At 41.8% G+C, this 15,108-nt stretch overlaps 1 protein-coding gene across 1 annotated transcript; it reads left to right on the top strand.

The window, feature by feature from the left end:
* Positions 1-967: 967 nt before the first annotated feature.
* Positions 968-14,760, top strand: copa (COPI coat complex subunit alpha). The gene is made up of 30 exons (XM_072364538.1): positions 968-1,185; positions 1,474-1,587; positions 1,686-1,759; positions 1,916-1,996; positions 2,927-3,003; positions 3,268-3,377; positions 4,918-5,027; positions 5,336-5,435; positions 5,719-5,937; positions 6,109-6,259; positions 6,765-6,831; positions 6,913-6,988; positions 7,149-7,231; positions 7,361-7,586; positions 8,054-8,192; positions 8,578-8,740; positions 8,862-9,008; positions 9,266-9,455; positions 9,566-9,661; positions 10,539-10,627; positions 10,959-11,082; positions 11,436-11,525; positions 11,639-11,742; positions 11,823-11,969; positions 12,087-12,227; positions 12,335-12,517; positions 12,660-12,770; positions 12,993-13,154; positions 13,257-13,451; positions 14,378-14,760. Exons 1-30 carry the CDS (start codon positions 1,146-1,148, stop codon positions 14,435-14,437), a joined length of 3,669 nt encoding a protein of 1,222 aa, XP_072220639.1. The 5' UTR covers positions 968-1,145; the 3' UTR covers positions 14,438-14,760.
* The last annotated feature ends 348 nt before the right edge of the window (positions 14,761-15,108 follow it).

Raw genomic sequence — 15,108 nt, 5'->3', positions numbered from 1 at the left:
ACCGCTCAATGCAGGCAGGTGAGTAAACTCTTCTTCCGTAACAGACCCTATTGTGTGTTTTCTGTAGTTACTGTGAAACTGTGATAGCTTTTTATGGAGAATCCTCTTTGGCTGGATTGTGGAGTAAAATTCCTTTATATATTATATTGTAATTTATAATGGGACCAGTTTCCATGTGTGGGCCCTCTCCGGGTATAGAAACCGGATGGATGGATTGATTGATACACCCTCAGTGTTTGCAGGACATGCAGACCCATACCATGATGCCCTCTCTCCAATGCTTCACAGTATAAATGATGCTTGGTGTGCATTGCTGTTTTCCTCCAGTAAACAGTGAACACTTTTTCAGTGAAAAAAAAACAACTCAACTTTTGTCACACACATTTCTTCCATAAGTGTAAAGGAATATCAATGTGGTGTTTTTCAAACTTTTTTATGATTCAGAGATGTTTTTTTTTTATGATTGTTAATGCTGGACTTTTACAGTGCATTACCAGGACCATTTTTGAGCAGTTTCTAGAGCTTTTAATTGATTTTCCTTTGTGTTTGTTTTCTTAGTTTATTTTCACGCACATTCTATCCAGTGGTGAAGACCATGAGAGATGGAAATGCTCCAGTTAAAGTTCACCTCCATTTCCCTAACATTTTAAGACTATTCGAAAATAGTACTGTTTGATTGAGAGCTCCAGAGCAGCTCCTAAGCATACTTTGTAGTTTTCTCTGCAGCGCATACAATGTTCTTACTGAGAGTTGTTTTTTTAACTTGGATTCCGCATTTTATCTGTGCATTGTAAATAAAGCGCTATAAAAGTCTAGAAATTGACCACTTAGATTGGTCATGACAGCATTTGGTAAGCTGGGCTCCCGCCATTGCAGTTCTATGCGTTGTATGTCTATTCGCCGCTGCCGTGGAGCTTTCTGCGTCAGATTTTCACTGCAAAACTTTATTGTTCAAAGCCGGAAGACAGAACGGACTACGTGTCAGGAATTGAGGAAAAAGGAGACTCGGCTAAATGGGCGAGGACGATTGGGCCCCCTGAGTCAACCTGTCTGCAACATTTGAAGGGATTTTCGTTTTTGAGTTGGAATTGTTTTTTTTTCCCCCACAGTTTTTAGAGCAAGACATTAAGACCGGACCAGCGACGATGTTAACAAAATTTGAAACGAAGTCGGCCCGAGTTAAAGGTGAGAAAATGCTAACTACAATTAGCACAGACGCTACCGTTAGCTAGCTGACGTTACACTTATCAGTTTTTGATAATTTTTTAGTGACTGATCATTAATGTATTTTTTGCTTTAAGCTATTTATCAAGTCAGAATCAATTTTGAAAAGTTGTATATGACTGACTTTGTTGAGATGTAATGATATTTGATGAAGACTGCTATATTTCTATAGCTAACTAGCTAACATAACAAACCATGACCTCCTCAAAAATGTGTGACATTATAGTCAAACTTTATGTTACATTTCAGGCCTGAGTTTCCATCCTAAAAGGCCATGGGTTCTTGCCAGCTTGCACAATGGAGTAATCCAACTGTGGGACTATCGGATGTGCACACTAATTGACAAATTTGATGAGCATGATGGTAAGAGTGACGTGTCCGGTGTAAGATCATATTGTTTAGAGTTTTCACACTGTTTTACGTAAAGGAAAAAATACTTTTTTAATATCGTCTTGCTTCAGGTCCCGTCAGAGGAATTGATTTCCATAAACAGCAGCCTCTTTTTGTGTCCGGAGGAGATGATTACAAAATCAAGGTGAGACTGAGGAACTATTGAATGGTGTGCATTTATCTAATGATATTTGGATAAATATATATACCTTAATGGTCTTAATGCCCTTATCTCCGGCTCCTTTTTTAAAAAAAAAATACAGTAATTAGATTAATGATTAATAAATTTTGTCTTGACCAGGTGTGGAATTACAAACTGAGACGCTGCCTCTTCACCCTCTTGGGACACCTGGACTACATCAGAACCACTTTCTTTCACCATGTGAGTTATTCTGACACTGTAACACATGCTTGGCTGAAACATCTTTAAGCCTTTTTGCAGTGGTTAAAACCCCCCATTAATGTCTATTTCTTACATGTAGTGAGTTTACATGGTCATTTTCTCTAAGGATGCTGCTTATTCTCTGCCTCCCTGTGTGGTGTTTACGCCCGCAATCACACCAAAAATACTAAACTAGCTTGATTAACTTGCAGTCACAATTATCAGAAGTGCAGCCTGCAGAATACTATGTAATGCTGTAACTTCATCATCTTGGATATAGAGGTATGCTGGACCAATTATTTTAGCTTTCAGAGCACTGATAAACCTGCCACTGCACGCGTCGGGAAATACTTTAATTGTCTTCTTGTAGCAAACATACCTGAATTTTAAAAAGAAAATGTTTAAGCATACTGCTTGTGGTGTAATAGCAATATTTGTTGATGCTGTTACAAGCGGATAGCTTCATGTGTGCAAGTTCACATCTGGCAATAGAATCAATCTGCAAATGAATCTGGAGCGACCGCTTTTTGTTCTTCTCAGTTCTCATCTTTACATTCAAGCAAACACATAGGCTACACTGTTTATTTATTTATTTTTTGCAAAGACCAAAAAAAAAAAAAAAAAAGTGCAGTTTTGCCAATCCACAGCCACCTGGACCCACATGGCACAGTACTGGGGCCACTCTGTAACAATTACAGTGAACATCACCCTGTTCATGTGACCATTGATTAAACAAGTCATGCATTTAAATGTGCTCCATCTTTACTTGTTTAAACAACAAATGAAACAATAATCAAAACAAATTAACAATAATGGTTGTATTTACCTCTCCCCTGCATGTACACTGAGACACTCGTACAGACTGAGGGGTTTCCCAAGGCAGTATGCTGTCTCTCTTAGTGAAATAATGAGTTCTTATATTACCTGTAGGAGTACCCTTGGATTCTGAGTGCTTCGGACGATCAGACCATTCGCATTTGGAACTGGCAGTCCAGGACCTGTGTGTGGTAAGACACGCTTAGTGTTAAGTTGAGATTTAACATTAACTTAATTATAAAATAATGGCTATTTACCAAGTTTACAGATTTTTAAATTACTTTTGACTGTGTAATCATTTTATTATTTTTTTTAAATATACAAAACTTTGATCAATGAATTCTACATTTTTGCTTTAAAACTATCTACCAATGCTTAAAAATTGTTTAATGAATGCATTTAATTGGCAAATACAATGTATTTTTTTATGTTTGTTCTTTATTTCTTGTCTGCAGTGTGCTGACCGGCCACAATCACTACGTTATGTGCGCCCAGTTCCACCCCTCTGAGGACCTGGTGGTGTCAGCCAGTCTGGACCAGACTGTGCGAGTGTGGGATATCTCCGGTGAGGGTTTGGGGACAGCGGACCAGAGTGGATAGTGGGCTGGGTTTGGTTGAGGGGTTAGAGACAGAGTGGCTTAAAGGATGGAGAAGAAGGCAGGAACAGGATCGGTGTCAAGTCCTGGACCTCTTCTTCTTCTCCACTTTGTAGAGGACAGATCTCTGTGGGCTGTTTGCAGAAACACCTCTCCTGTTAGGACAGATAGACATTCGATGGAATGCCAAATAAAATTTAGTGTGGCATTTGTCAGGGAAATGCTGCACTGTGAAAACAGATCAGACGGTTACAGCGTAGTTTAAAATAATCTAGATATTGGAGAGGTGTTTCTGTGCCTTTGCATGCTCTTACAATGTGTGATGTACTTTCTTCATTCCTGTCATTTCTTGTTTTCATACTAACCAAACCATTTCTTCGCTCTCACCTACTTGAACTTTTTCCCATGTGAACATGCCAGAGACATGGATCTCTGACTCTCATCGGCCTTGTCTTTATGCACTTTGACATTCTTTTTGTGTGGAGCATGACTGCATCCATCATGAACATGGCATAACTACAGCATGTGCAGTTTTCATGTGTTAGTGTGCATGCTTCATGCATGACCAGGTTCACTTTGCACTCACACTTACATTATAGACATTTATTTTTTTTATTTTTTTGCACCAGTTTAATTTGCTTTGAGAAAAATGGCAACAATAACCACTAACATGGTTAAACAGACTAAAGCTTCCTAGGTACTGATGTCAAAATATTCTCATACTACCGAAAACACATGCATGGTTGGTTCTACTACTCATATTATACAGCATGGCCATAGTTGCCATATTAGCAACATCACCTCTAACCCAACCTTTCATTATCTGTTGATAATGCACGTGACATCAACATCCTGACAGAAACATGCATGTTCCTTTAAGAAGACAAACTTTCATGCTAATTTTCCTGACATTCAACGCCCCATCAGAGCACGTCTTTACAACGCTATCCACCACCCACCCCACCCCCATCAGCCAGGTCCACACTCCCTGTGTCCTCCTTGTCCCATGCTCTCCCTGGAAACATCCACATCTGCACATGGGCTCCACGTGCCATTTCCTTCCCTGTGTGCCACCTCTCAGTGCTGTTGAGCTATCTGTTCACCACATTGACTTAGCGGGGTGAAATCATGAATACAAGCTGTGTTTTCCACTAATTTTCTTTCCTGAACTCATTTGAGTCTCAGAGGTGATTGTTAATCATGCTCTGCTGTCCAGTCAAATCACGAGTACTTTGTTCTGTAATGTTTCAGTAACCCAATCAACAGTGTTGCTTCCAGACTCAAGTTGGGGGGTAATGAGAAGGCAGAGGTTGTGTTGGTGTGTTTCAACCCTGTGTGTGTGTTCAGTAGCCCAACAGTTTTCACTGCATTTCTTTTCTGCTGCCTCTCTTCTCTATTTGATTATTTGAATAATTTGTGTTTTTCGCCCCCCCGTACTGTGGTTGTGCCCTGTTTAACTTGAAAATGGCTTTCCTTCCCTGCACGCGGTGCTCTGAATGATGGTTCCAGGTCTGAGGAAGAAGAACTTGTCTCCAGGCGCCGTGGAGACGGAGGTGCGCGGCATCTCTGGGGTTGACTTGTTTGGTGCATCGGATGCAGTCGTGAAGCATGTCCTTGAGGTGAGCCGCATGTTTAATTACTGTGTAGGTTTTTGAATTGCAGTCATTCCATGTATTCCATTTTTTTAAATTTACCAGTGAAGAAGGAAAAGTGTCTTTTCCGACAGGTTTCTGGGTTATTTTTCATGAATTACACTCAAACATCGTGTACTGGATTGAATTTCTATGAAATAATTTTTCAGATTTTTTGTCCTGTTTGTGGGGAACAAAAAGCTTCTGGGACTTCTCCACTTCTCCTCAGCTTCAGTTCTGCGTCAGCTGATGAATAAATGGATTTCTGTGAGTTGAACTTGTTTCTCTGTGCCCAGGGTCATGACCGTGGGGTCAACTGGGCAGCCTTCCACCCCAGCATGCCTCTCATCGTGTCTGGAGCTGACGACCGGCAGGTGAAGATCTGGAGAATGAACGGTGAGCGACTTCATACGGGACATACCAGTTAACATCCTCAGGAAATCTACTGAGGCTGAAACAGATGCAGGCGTGCCATGTGAAACCAAAGATGTTCTCCAGGAAGGACATTTAACTGACACTTTAGCTGTATCCCTCTTTTCCTCTGAGACCAGTGGCTCACTTTTATCTGTTTATCTGTCTATAACTTTCTCTTTCTGTGAAGGGTAGAAGATGGTTTTAACTTGATTTCTTACCAACTTCTAATTTCTATAAAATAATCACCTCTTCTCCCGGTGCCCAGAGTCCAAGGCGTGGGAGCTGGATACGTGCCGTGGTCACTACAACAACGTGTCCTGTGCCGTCTTCCACCCCCGCCAGGAGCTCATCTTGTCCAACTCTGAAGACAAGAGCATCCGTGTTTGGGACATGTCCAAAAGGACGGGAGTGCAGACCTTCCGGCGGGATCACGATCGCTTCTGGGTGCTGGGGGCTCACCCGAACCTCAACCTGTTTGCAGCTGGTAAGTTGTGTCACTCACCAACATCTGGATTAATTTTTAACTTGAATATAAAACAGTTGTTGGCAGATTGCACTGAACTAGCAGGAATGTGTGCATTCTGATCCATTCGAGATTTGGTTGTTTTAACAGCTCTTTGCTGTTGCTCTGACTGATGTTTTTTTTATCCTTCAGGTCATGATAGCGGTATGATTGTATTCAAGCTGGAACGTGAGCGTCCTGCATACGCTGTGCACGGCAACATGCTGTACTACGTCAAGGAGCGCTTCCTCCGTCAGCTGGACTTCAACAGCAGCAAAGACACGGCTGTCATGCAGCTGCGCAGGTCAGTGCTGTCTCCGTGGGACAGCCTTTGATTATTAATGGGCAAGTTTAAATGATGCTTGGTGGGCAAGTTGTAAGAAAAATGATCAAATCAGGGTAATTCTTTCCTGTGCACCACTCAGCTTCTCATTAAAGATGTAATGTATTCGGGTGGGGAGAGGCAACAGCAACTGGCCCCGACCTCCATGTTTTAAAAGCTCTTACACCTGAGCTGCTTTGGCTTGTGTCTAGACTCAGCCCAAAAGCTGTATTAAACACATCGAAATAATGAGGACACAAGCAAAATGTAAACACAGAAACACACCACCACACTCTGCTCTGGTGTGACGAGGGGATTAAGGGGGCTGCTTTTTGAGGAGTTAGTTTGCCTTTAATGGTTTCCCAGTTCATCCTGTTAACACTGCTCTCACCTCAACAAATAATTGAACTTCTTTGTAGACGCTGAAGTGCGCAGAGCTTTATGGTGAATGAGTGTAGAAGTTTAATGAGTTATCTTCCTTTCCCAGTGGTTCAAAGTTCCCGGTGTTCAGCATGTCTTACAACCCAGCTGAGAACGCTGTCCTGCTCTGCACGGTAAGCATTTCCTCACCTGTAAATGCAGCTCGTCAAAATTGTTTTCAAAGCATTGTATCTGATGGTTTGTGCTTCCTGTAGAGGGCAACCAACCTGGAGAACAGCACTTATGACCTGTACTCCATTCCCAAAGAAAGTGACTCTCAGAACCCTGACGGTAAACACCTCAATATAAGTTCTTTGTTGCTTTATAATCTTTCTGGATTGATTATACAAAGTTAAACAGAGTTTCTTCCTTTTTAGACACATTTTTGATATAACACATCTTTAATTTGCCTGTTTTTAGTGACTTAAGTAACTGTCTGTGCTTTTCTCAGCACCGGAGGGAAAAAGATCTTCTGGTCTGACAGCTGTTTGGGTGGCGAGGAACAGATTCGCCGTCTTGGACCGCATGCACTCTGTAAGTAATTTTGTAGGCTTGCTTTGTGGCAAAGAGCAGAGAAATGTGTTGAAAAGCTGAGAAGTTCTTTGAAAAACACACCAAATCTGTCTCAAACTGTTGTTTCATCATTCGTATTCTTCACCACAGCTTCTGATTAAAAACCTGAAGAATGAAATTGTGAAGAAAGTCCAGGTGCCGAGCTGCGAGGAAATCTTCTACGCCGGCACAGGCTCGCTGCTGCTGCGCGATGCCGACAGCATCACGCTGTTCGACGTGCAGCAGAAGCGCTCTCTGGCCACCGTCAAAATCGCCAAGGTCAAGTACGTGGTGTGGAGCGCCGACACCAGCCACGTGGCTCTGCTGGCGAAGCACGGTGAGGAGATAAGACGAATGTCTGCAGGGGACTGAACACTGAGGCTTTTCTTGTGAATGTGTTATTGCTGCCAGGGTTGAAGGTTGGCAGGCCAGAGTACAGGGATTTAAGTTCCCTCATTCTTATCGTGAAGCTGGTAAAATAAACTTTCCCTGGATAGATAAACTGCACAGACTCACTAATTATGCCGTAAAAAAGCTCCACGTGTAGAAGCTTCTTCCCTCTATGCAGTTTTTGTGCCTGAAAATGTAAGTAACATGTGGAGGATTTGATTTATTGTAATTGTTAGTTTGAAAGATTTTGTACCTTTGAAACAGCAGGAGGAAAAAAAAGTGATTTAACTGGTTAAAAACACAACTCAAGGCCACAAAAGCAAGTTTTCACCTGGCCAACATCACCTGCTGTGCGTCTTTTGTGATTCATGGGGGGAAAAAAACTAAATCTTCTCTTTGTCTTTCTTCACTCAGCTATTATGATCTGCAACCGTAAGCTGGAGAGTCTTTGCAACATTCATGAGAACATCAGAGTGAAGAGTGGAGCCTGGGATGAGAGTGGGGTCTTCATCTACACCACCTCCAACCACATCAAATATGCCCTCACCTCTGGGTCAGTTCCTTTTAATTCAATGCAACAGTTTACATGAGACTCTTATATGAGGCGCACAGAATGCTTCCACTCACATGTGCAGGAAGGAGCCAAATATTGCAGCATCCAACCAATCAGGGGAAGAAGATTTAACAAAGCAAGGTGTTGCTGAAATGCTGCATATTTGTCTGACCATCACCACTGTAAAGGTTTTCTAAGAAAAAATAACTTTTTATGGTGCCTCAGAAAGTTGAGGTGATGATATATATATATATATATATATATATATATATATATATATATATATTTTAAACATGTTGAATTGTCACAGCAGTGACTTGGCATATTTAGTTTTTTTTTAAATTTTTTAAATGAATAATGCAGTACTTTCTTTTGGTCCCTGTAGTGATCATGGCATCATCAGGACCCTGGACTTGCCCATTTATGTGACCCGTGTGAGGGGGAACAGCGTTTACTGCCTGGACAGAGAGTGCAGGCCGCGCGTCCTCACCATCGACCCCACAGAGTACCGCTTCAAGCTGGCCCTGGTCAACCGTAAATACGATGAGGTTGGTTCTCCATGACCGTTGATCTGCAAATGCTTCGTGGAAGAATACTTAACCTGTTTTTTGCCACGTATTTAGTTCCCAGTTGCGACAACAGATTTAATTCCTCTGCTGCTCTTTCCAGGTGCTCCACATGGTGCGTAATGCCAAGTTGGTGGGCCAGTCGATCATTGCCTACCTGCAGAAGAAGGGCTACCCTGAGGTGGCGCTGCACTTTGTCAAAGATGAGAAGACACGCTTTAGCCTGGCTCTGGAGTGTGGCAACATTGAGGTGAGCTGATTAGATTTAAAAGCCCTAAACTTACCTGTGGTGCTCATTATAAATCAATGAGTACAGCAGTTAAGTTTGGTGGTTGGAGGCTTGAATTGAAATTAAGAGTGGGACAGAGCTACTTGCGTTATTACGAGTTAATTTGCTTTTACTGCTGTTAACCTGTCTTAAGCAACGCCGTAAGACATCTGCAGAAACCTTCAGAAAAGTGTTGCTCGACAGACTGCAGAATCAGAAACATCTCTCTATTCTTGCAGGTGGCGCTGGAGGCAGCCAAGGCCCTGGATGAGCGCAGCTGCTGGGAGCGTCTGGGTGAGGCAGCCCTGCTGCAGGGGCACCACCAGGTGGTGGAGATGTGCTACCAGAGGACCAAGAACTTTGACAAGCTCACCTTCCTCTACCTCATCACTGGGAACTTGGCCAAGCTGCGCAAAATGATGAAGATCGGTAAGTTATGATGACTTTACTAAATGGTTAATATTATTCTTTATTATACTAAAACTAACGAGATGAGATGCATTTTATTCTAAAATACAATATTTCTAATATGTGTGTAGCTGAGATCAGAAAAGACATGAGTGGTCACTACCAGGCAGCCCTGTACCTGGGAGACGTCACTGAGAGGGTTCGCATCTTGAAGAACTGTGGACAGAGTGAGTTCATTTTCACCTTTTTAATATTTTCAGTCATATTTTCTTCTCTTCGGTGTCAGTGTTTCACCGCTTAGTTAACTACATTCAACTGTGCTGGTGTCCAACTTATTGTAGCTTTTTACTTGCATTATAACCTAAAATATGTTTCTTAAATAGTTTGGACTGTTGAAATGAACACAGTTTAAAGAGAAAGTGAAAGTATAGATTACTGCTGCACAACAGCTTTTTTTCTGGCAGCCACGATACGAATAAGAAAGATTTAGAGGGTTCAGTTTTGCCCGGAGTACATCCAGATTGTTATGTTGGAGTTTCCAGAAAGTTTCCATTTACATGGCAGTGTTGAGTGCTGTTATCGCTCCACATTTTCAGGACTTTGCTGTAGCCTGTCTTGCTGCTGATAACGTACATTAAAGTTGCTTTTAGGAAGACGGACAGATTGACAACATTGGAACTGCATTAACTGGGGCTTTAATCCTGCTTATGAGAGGCTGAAACAGATATTATAGAACCTGTGTCCATTTGGCACGCACAGGCTCGTCATGAGTCATCTTGTCGTCCCTGTTGGCATGCGCTGCATCAACTCTCATGTCTCCCACTCCTCACAACTGTGGCACATCACTTTTAAAGGGGAAAGCTTAGCTGATAACAGTACATGCATATGGAGCAGTTGGGTAAAGTTTCCAAATATTTGAATTTAATATGATTAATTGTGATTTTTAAAATGTTTAATTGAACGTTTTATAAATGATATTTTCACCATCTTTTAAACCTTTAAATGTGCAGTTGGTGGGATTTGGTCTTTCTTTTGAATTGTAAACAAAAAAAACAAAGAACCCAGTGCATGAACCAGTTTTTTTGTAAACCGATGTGTTTGCAGAGTCTCTGGCTTACCTGACTGCCGCCACACACGGACTGGATGAAGAGGCTGAGGCGCTGAAGGAGACTTTTGACCCAGAAAAAGAGACGGTGTGTTGGCAACACGGGTCTCTACCTTTTAAGCATAACATGGAACAAAATATTAGTAGTTGTAATATGCTAGTACAGCGAAGTAATATTCTTTTTTTATTTATTTTTTTAAGATATATTTAATTTGCACTCATAAGAGCTTGAATAAGGGCAGCGAGTAAGGACGACTTCTTGGATCCAAGATCTTTATTCAGCCTCCTATGATTATCACCTGGATGACAGAGAATCTTCATCAACATATTGCACTAGCTTAATTATCAATGAAATCTTTTTAATGTAAATGGATACGTGAATAATTGCAGTGACATGATGTTGATCTGGTGTCATGTAGGTGCCAGAGGTGGATGCCAATGCACAGCTGCTGCAGCCTCCTCCACCCATCAACCCTCTGGACACCAACTGGCCTCTGCTTACTGTGTCAAAGGGCTTCTTTGAGGGAGCTATTTCTGCTAAAGGTGAGTCATCAGGCATGGAACATGCCCTTATTTAGCTGCATGTGTCAATACTGTGCATGATGTGCGTAGTGACCATGTATAGAAAGAGAATAAACCTGCTTTTGTGATACCCTAAAGTCCATGTTGCCTTTGTTACTCTGGGACAGGAACAATTATGTAATAATTTTTCTGTAATTTATGAGAATTGATCAGTTTAGAAAACCTGTGCTCCTAAATATGCAACATGAACAGAAATATGAACAGTGTGTTTCATTATTATTGGTGTTTAACATGGATATAATGGCACAAATTAATATTGTGTGGCAGTTGAGATGTGCAAGAGTGAGAACCGTCTTTTTCTGTGTATGCTGCAGGGAAAGCAGGTCAGATGGCTGCAGATCTGGATATGGAAGCCGCTGGAGGCGAGGGCTGGGGAGATGATGCTGAACTTACGATGGTTGAAGGTAAATTCAGAATTATTTTAGCAATATTTTCCAAAAGTTACTTTTTAGGTTAGCAAATTGGGACAAATTCTGACAGTGTGTTCACAATGTCCTGATGTTTCTGTCTTTCTCAGATGGCTTTGTGGATGCCCAGGATGGATTCGGGGATGAGGGAGTGGGGAAAGAGGAGGGAGGTGGCTGGGAGGTAGAGGAAGACCTGGAACTTCCTCCGGAGCTGGTAAGATCAACAGACCACTGAGCGGTTTGTTTGTGCTTCAAGACATTATGATTTTCACATGTGCATTGTTCACTTAACAGGACGTGCCGGTTGGAGCAGGTGGAGGAACAGAAGACGGCTTCTTCGTCCCACCCACCAAGGGCACAAGTCCAACCCAGATGTGGTGCAACAACTCCCAGCTGTCAGTGGACCACATCCTGGCCGGCTCATTTGAAACTGCTATGAGAGTACGCTCGTTATTTGATGTTTCTTCCTGCTTTTAGTTTCCCTTTTTTGATGAAAAGGTTTTGTATTTGCAGTTGGGTGACGCATTTTCTTATTTACTCACTGAACTCTTTCCACAGCTGCTCCACGACCAGGTTGGAGTTGTGAACTTTGGGCCCTTCAAGTCACTCTTCATGCAGACAATGTCCAGAGGCCGGACCTGTTACCTGGGGCTGCCTTCCCTGCCCTGCCTTCGCAGTCAACCCCAGCGGAACTGGAAGGTACAGCTTTTAGTTCTGTGGATTTGTTTTGTATGTTATCAGGCATTTCCAGATGTTTGCTCTCGCTCTAACTATGAAAATCATTCTCCTTACCCTTTTTTTCTAAGGACTGTGGAGCAAAGCAGGGGCTGCCTGCTGTGGGGCTGCGCCTCTCTGATCTCATCGCCCGCCTGCAGCAGTGCTACCAGCTGACCACATCTGGGCGGTTTGAGGAAGCTGTTGAGCACTTCAGAGCCATCCTGCTCTCTGTACCTCTGCTGGTGGTTGATAACAAGCAGGAGATTGCTGAGGTGAGCACCAAGCTGTGACTCCATGCAAAAAAAGATTCCAATGTATCTGTAGGTTGCTGTGGCTCCCAGATGTTTTTGCTGATGGACAAGCACACTTCTGTATACTACATTCATAAGTATTATCTATGTAAATGTGTTTCAGGCCCAGCAACTGATCACAATTTGCAGAGAGTACATAGTAGGTCTGACCATGGAGACCGAGAGGAAGAAGTTGCCGAAAGACACATTGGAACAGCAGAAGAGGCTGTGTGAGGTAAAGACATCCCGCCGCCACGGCTGACTGTTTTGCAGATGCCACTTTCCTGTTTGTGATCAAGACATAGTGGTCTTCTACCCTTCCAAATGACCCCAGCTGAAGGGCTAGGGGGCCACGTTGCCTTTATCCCAAAAGGAAAGGGGAACTGCTAAATGGAGGGGGAGAAATTGAGATTATTCAAGCTTTGAATCTCTAAATTTGGTTTTGTTTTCCTCGCAGATGGCAGCTTATTTCACCCACTGTAATCTCCAGCCAGTTCACATGGTACTTGTGTTGCGCACGGCTCTGAACCTCTTCTTCAAACTTCGTAACTTTAAAACAGCGGCAGGATTTGCACGACGCCTCCTCGAACTCGGGCCGAAGCCAGATGTTGCGCAGCAGGTTGTCACAGCTTTGTTTTCATGCATTTTTAAGATTCTGTCGGAAAGCAGTATGTTGTTCTTTATCTTGCGTTAAGTTGATGATTATCTCCCTGCCATTTAGACCCGCAAAATTCTGGCAGCCTGTGAGAAAACTCTGACAGACGCCCACCAGTTGAACTACGATCCCCACAATCCATTTGACCTGTGTGCGGCGTCTTTCGTTCCCCTCTACCGTGGACGCCCTGTTGAGAAGTGCCCGCTGTCTGGAGCCTGCTACTGCCCCACTTACAAGGGCCAGATCTGCAGGGTCACACAGGTAGGCCTGGGACCACCACCCATAGCTAATAAGATATATGTAAATAGTTCCTCATATTAATACACTGAATATTTACTATATTCACTCACAAAAGGGGTGAGATGATTTCATAGAAAAGCCAATGTTGCTAATTAATGAACTAATAGTGGAAATAAATATCCAATTGATACTTCAGAATATATAACAGCTGTTGTTCTTTAACGCCTATTTTTCAAGAAGAAAAAAAGTGTCAGTGTAGTCTAGTACAACACCACGAATCCAACAACTCTGGTAAAAAGGTCATATTATGTTTTATTATTAGTTTTCCTTCCCCTGTGCAAAGTTAGAAATCCCGTTGAAGACATTCCCTCTGATCTGTCTGAAATCCTCATTGGTAGTTCTGGGTTTTCTGCCTTTTACTTAATGACATCACCATCCTATTCTCACAATTTTTGGGCAATCAAGGGAGGGTCTTAAAGATGGAGGAGCAAATATGAAGTGGTTTTAGAAGTGTTTTAAAGCATGTAAATCTGGTTTGGTAGATCCCTGCAGATATAATTATGAAGTAGTGAAAGATATGGTCTCTTAGATATGATAATTATTAGTCTAAACTTTATATGGATGAACTTATAACATGGCTGCTGAATCGGAATATAAACTAAATATATGTGGTTAAGGGGCACGTTTATTTATTTTATATTTATATTTGAAACTTGTATTCATTCATGTTTTATGGTATTTGTTTTAGGATAAGGAAATGATCATAATCATAAAACATAAATGTGTTCAGTCCAGTGTCATCATGTAATAAAATTATGAAAAATAACTCATAAATGGTCTATACACAATAGAATATCAGCTGGGGCTTCCAGATGTTTGAATGTATTTGTTTTTCTCTTATATAATTTTTTTGATTCTCCAACCTTAAATTTCACCTCATTTTCTAGGTGACCGAAATCGGGAAGGATGTGATCGGTCTGCGTGTGAGTCCACTCCAGTTCCGTTAAGGAGTCGAGGCGAAGCTCTTCGGCGAAATACTTTCATGATTTCTCTGGAGTACAATTATTGACATGAAAATTGAATACAGAGATATATGTATATGCTTTCCTCACAGTGATGTTAAACCTTATTGTCCTTTCAGCTATTTTACAATACAGCTATCCTATCTTACAAAAAGCTCTCTTTTAAGTGCTGTGCGCGTCATTACGTCTCTAAAATCCTTACTGTTCACTTTCTGACTTGAATAATTCGAAATGGATCATTCAAAATGAGCAGAGCTTCTCTGTGTATCTTGAAAAAATTAATAAAACAGCCTCTCTATGAACACAAATACAGTGTGTGGGTTTGTCTTCCTGAGTGTCTCTTTGATGTGGTTGTGGTGCCACATGTAGCAACTTTGTGGTGAGTGAAAATTAAAAGAAAATGGTTTTGATATTTCTAAACATGGAACTGAGATGTAAGAAGACCATAGTTGACTCTCCTCTCAGAGGTGCTTCACGGTCTTAAAAAAAAAATAATAATAAAACTGGGTTAATTGTGAGCTAGATAACTATAGTAAAGTTATATGCTACACCGATACAGAATTAAATTAAATGAAAGGTGTAAAAACACTTCTGAGACACAAAGCTGACATTTTGTGTGCGGTCTATTTACTGGAGAGCGGAACCAAACAGTAGAA

This window comes from Leuresthes tenuis, unplaced genomic scaffold, assembly GCF_036924035.1.
Source record: "Leuresthes tenuis unplaced genomic scaffold, fLeuTen1.0.hap1 SCAF_14, whole genome shotgun sequence".
In the NCBI taxonomy this organism is placed as follows: domain Eukaryota; kingdom Metazoa; phylum Chordata; class Actinopteri; order Atheriniformes; family Atherinopsidae; genus Leuresthes; species Leuresthes tenuis.
Note: the sequence above shows the minus strand (reverse complement) of the source record. Positions and strands in the feature narration are given on the sequence as shown.

What these genes read in the sequence shown, in the direction of transcription:
- copa (XM_072364538.1), top strand. Translation starts at nt 1,146, where the DNA reads ATGTTAACAAAATTTGAAACGAAGTCGGCCCGAGTTAAAG. An exon ending in CAAATTTGATGAGCATGATG is followed by an intron (nt 1,588 to 1,685) that starts GTAAGAGTGACG and finishes GTCTTGCTTCAG; the next exon opens with GTCCCGTCAGAGGAATTGAT. An exon ending in TCGTGAAGCATGTCCTTGAG is followed by an intron (nt 5,028 to 5,335) that starts GTGAGCCGCATG and finishes CTCTGTGCCCAG; the next exon opens with GGTCATGACCGTGGGGTCAA.